Source organism: Rosa chinensis, chromosome 1 (assembly GCF_002994745.2).
Source record: "Rosa chinensis cultivar Old Blush chromosome 1, RchiOBHm-V2, whole genome shotgun sequence".
Classification (NCBI taxonomy): domain Eukaryota; kingdom Viridiplantae; phylum Streptophyta; class Magnoliopsida; order Rosales; family Rosaceae; genus Rosa; species Rosa chinensis.
The window spans coordinates 16,336,500-16,340,958 of record NC_037088.1 but is presented as its reverse complement, the minus strand read 5'-3'; the positions used below and the strand labels follow the sequence as shown (position 1 = coordinate 16,340,958).

Sequence of the window (4,459 nt, the reverse complement as noted above, 5' to 3'; positions counted from 1 at the left end):
TCAAAAGTAGTAACCAAGGTTCTATTTGTGGTAATGTTTCAATATTCCAAGTCTAAGCTATAAGACTGCGAGTTGTGGTAAGAAGTGATAATCAAGTTGTTATTAGTGTTAACACTAATATACGAAAATGATGTCAATTTGGCCCTATAAAAAAATAAAAGATATAGCAAAAGGCTTGAAAAGCGTAGCTAAAGTTGTTAAAGGCGTAAGCTTTTTAAGTCTTTCTACGTACCTTCGCATTGAATCAGAGGCGAAATAGAAGAAAAAACAAGCCTTTTGAGCCTTGAGATGCACTTGAAGCCCGTTTAAAAAAAAAAACATTTACGACTTAATTACTCAAATGAGAACTTATTTTAGTCTAACGAGGAACTTATTTGTCTTAGTGAAGACTTTTTTCTAGTTACCTACTTTAGTCTGACGAGGACCTTATTTACCTTAATCATGACTTTTCTCTAGTTACCACATTAGTCCTTAAAGTGGTAATATGAGTCCTCAACATGGTAACTATTACATAAGATATGAGTCATTATGACATGTATGAGAATTGTTAACCTACCATAGCTTTACCCAAATACTTAAAAGACATAAAAAATAGGCATACTTAATTGATCATTTCCTAATTAAACACGTAATTATTTTAGAGTTTGCCACAGTCATAGCGAGTGTGAGCAAACAAGTCGCGAAATAGGACCACCATGAGCACAATACATAAGAGCTTGATGAGCTTTGATGAAGTTTCTTCCATCTTTCCGAGTAGGGTCGATTCGAAAGTAAGTCTTAGAAGTCGTGTTTTCCGCTCTTTTAGGTATTCATCAAATGCTTTCTCTACCATAAGTTTGCTTCCTATTTCACCTGGACCACCGACGACAGCCTTTCGTGCGAAGCACCTAGCAAGGACAACTGCGTCTTCCAAAGCGGCTGAGCCACCCTGAGCAATGAACGGAGTCATTGCATGCAAGGCATCTCCTGCAACTGTCACTGTTCCTACCCGAAAGTGTGTACATAGTATGTTCCATGGTGATCGATATTTGATGTACTCTGAGAAATGTAAACACTCGAGCCAGCAATTGTTGACCATCTCTTTAACGCTACTAGGAAAATCCTTCACTGACTCAGTTGAGAAGTTCATAATCAATTTCGGACTTTTGGAGATCTTGAAACCTGTTCATACGTAGAGAGGTATACTTCAACTCTAGCATAGTTTGAGGACTATTATCTAATAATCTCATTTAGTTACGTACCTTCTTGTGAAAGATATTTTCTAGTGATGAACCAATGAACCTGGTTGGTGGTCATGGGTATTACTCCGACCGTAACATCACCTTTTCTTATCATCTTAAACTCACTGCCGAATTTGTGGCCATTTGGATAAATTGTAAAGCTTCTTACTCCAATTACATTGAGTCTATTTGGCGCCTTCGCCCCAGTCAGATTTGTTATCTTGGAGTTCACTCCGTCACATCCGATCACAACCTGATCGATGCTTTAAACATTGAATAAAAGAAAAAAAAATGTCAACAGATTGTGAAGAATGGAAAATAGAGCTAGCTAATATACCTTGGCGTTCAATGTAGTTCCATTTTGAAGTTGAAGAACTGGATAAGATGTTACAGGATCCAACTCAATCGAAAGTACGTTGCAGCCATAACGTACAGTTTCGAGTGGCAGATTTTGAGCCAAAATATTAACCAGATCGGTCCTTCTTACACATCGCATTTCTTCTTTCCTGTTATGATTTTGCAATTACAAGAAGATCAAGTTACGAAGCTAGGGAAGTCAAACGGGGATATCAAATTCACAATCTTTTTATTATTTTTTTTTTCCTTCCTAGAAGTTTAAAGAAAAATTATAAATGAAAGCTCAAGAACTCACCAAATGGGAATTTCTTCCTGCTTACCATTATCAAGTGAAGAGAATTGTCCCCTAAAAATAAATAAAACTGTCAAACGACACAGAAAAATAGTAAAACGTTATTTGTTTTAGAATTTAATAGAATAATGAACAAAGAGATTAATGTTGAAGAATGTTGGTATTTAGTGTGCTCTATGATTAAACTATGATTAGTTCTATGATTCTAATAGGAGTGAAGGTTCTAGAATTCCTAGTCCTATTTGGAATAGTTTTCCATGTATCATAAGAATATGTACTTTGTAATCCCTATATATAGGGCTCCTATTATTAATAGTGGAACACACAATTCTCTCATCAATCTCTCTCGAATTCTTTATTCTAAAACACGTTATCAGCATGAGCCCTAACCTTGACACCAAAAACTCTAAACCAGAAAATTCTCCACCGTTACCCTCGCGAAGCACCTAGCCCCCAGCTAGCCCGCCTGCCCGTGATGCCCTCTCGGCCAGCGCTGTCCAGCCAGTCCGAAGAGCAGATTGGCCTAAATGGAATGATGAGATCCAGGTTGAATTAGATTCACTAGCAAAGAGACAGGTATTTGGACCTATAATGCAGACACCCCCAAGTGTAAAGCCTGTTGGCCATAAATGGGTCTTTCTTAGAAAGCGTAATGAGAAAAATGAGGTTGTTAGATACAAACCCGCCTTGTGGAGCATGGCTTCTCACAACGCCCTGTAATCGACTACAAGGAAACATATTCTCCCGTAATGGATGTCAAAACGTTCCGCTTCCTTGTCAATTTGGTAGTTTCTGAAAAACTTGACATGTAGCTTATGGATGTAGTTACAACATATCTCTATAGGGATCTAGATTCAGAGATATATATGAAGGTTCTAAATGGACTTTTAATTACCCAAATCAAGTGGCTCTAAACCACGGAGCGCGTTTTCAATAAGATTAAAACATTCACTATATGGATTGACACAATCCGGACGGATGTGGTATAACCATCTAAGTGACTACTTGATTGGGAAGGGATATATTAACAATGAAATATGCCCATGGGTGTTCATTAAAAGAACAAGTTCCGGATTTGCAATTGTAGTAGTTTATGTCGATGACATGAACCTGATTAGAACTCTAGTCGAGTTAAAGGAAACTGCCAAGTACTTGAAATCTGAATTTGAGATGAAAGATCTTGGTTTTATCTCGGATTAGAACTCGAGCACCGTAGTTATAGGATTTTGATCCATCAGTCTGCATATACTCAGAAAATTCTAAGGCGCTTTAATGAAGATAAAGCAAATCCTGTGAGTCTTGAGCTTGGAAAAGATCCATTTCGTCCAATGGATGAGGACGAAGAGTCATTAGAGGCCGAAGTGCCCTATTTGAGTGCAATAGGCGCATTATTGTACTTAGCTCAATGCACAAGACCGGACATCTAATTCGCAGTGAACTTGTTAGCTCGACATAGCTATGTGCCAACACGCCGCCATTGGATTGGTGTAAAGACTATTTTTCGTTACTTAAAAGGTACGATCGATACGGGCTTGTTTTATCCCTACTGAGAGAAAAGGAATAATGGATGTTTGGGATCGGACTCCTTAAGGCCAAACGCCGCCGTCCATGATTAAGACCGGCCAAGTTGCCGCCGTTGGCGCAGCCGTCGTTCAGGGTGGCCGGCGTTCTCGAATCCTTTATTCTAAAACAAATAATTATATTGTGTCCCCAAAACCAAAAATCTAGAAAACAGTATATCCCTATTTAGTATTTCTTTTGATCATTACAAGAGAGATATTCAAACTGTGGGTTTTGTAGTAGCATTTTCGGTAGTGCGTTCAATTCAAGTGCTTTCACAAGAAGAAGATTGAATTAGAGTATACTTCAAAGAAATGGGTTTGAGGAAAGAGGTCTCCAAATAAGCAAATCCAAAACAAGATCATTATAATTTTATTTAGAGGGGGAGAGAGAGATTTACGATAGTATAGGATCAGCAGTTTGTCTAAGATATGAGGCTACACCGAGCTGTTCAAGGGCACGCCAACCATTAGAATGCACAATGATACCTCCGGTGGCTTGTAAAGTCTTTGATTTTTCTAGGACCAAGCTTCTTATGCCCTTTCTGCATCCACAACAGTTTCAAATGGCATCATTTGTGAGTTGCGACCATTTTAAATAACTCCAATGATTGTTAATCTATTGCTATATAGGACTAAGATGCAAGTTCAGTTAACTAATAAACCTGTAAAGAGCAAGAGCAGTGGCGAGGCCGGAAATCCCACCACCCACAATCACAACATCTTCTCTCCTATCCCCTGCCATGTCCATATCCTTAACCATCTGCTTTTGCTTTGATCTAGTTTGCTTCTTGTGCATTTTATATAAAACTGGAAATGGTGACCTATTAACTAGCATTATTTTTGAAGTGCATACAGTACTTCTCAATTATATTTGTTAGGTAAAGCAATTTATTGTTCCGATTTGTTGTTATAATTTGCATGGCACCAACCTTGTAATAGTCAACCGTGCAGCATTGTTTGCAGGTTGTTGCACGAATTAAGTAGGTAAGTCTATGAGCAGCAAATAGTTAATGAAGGTTATTCCTCTT

The 4,459-nt window shown here is 38.2% G+C and overlaps 1 protein-coding gene across 1 annotated transcript; it reads right to left on the bottom strand.

Moving 5' to 3' along the window:
* Window positions 1-545: 545 nt before the first annotated feature.
* On the bottom strand, window positions 546-4,227 carry LOC112202331 (monooxygenase 1). Its single transcript, XM_024343319.2, has 6 exons — window positions 4,094-4,227; window positions 3,830-3,973; window positions 1,873-1,923; window positions 1,558-1,726; window positions 1,242-1,473; window positions 546-1,161 (listed from the first exon to the last, which is right to left on the bottom strand). The coding sequence occupies exons 1-6, from the start codon at window positions 4,225-4,227 to the stop codon at window positions 638-640; spliced, it is 1,254 nt and encodes a 417-aa protein (XP_024199087.2). The 3' UTR covers window positions 546-637.
* Between the last annotated feature and the right edge of the window lie 232 nt (window positions 4,228-4,459).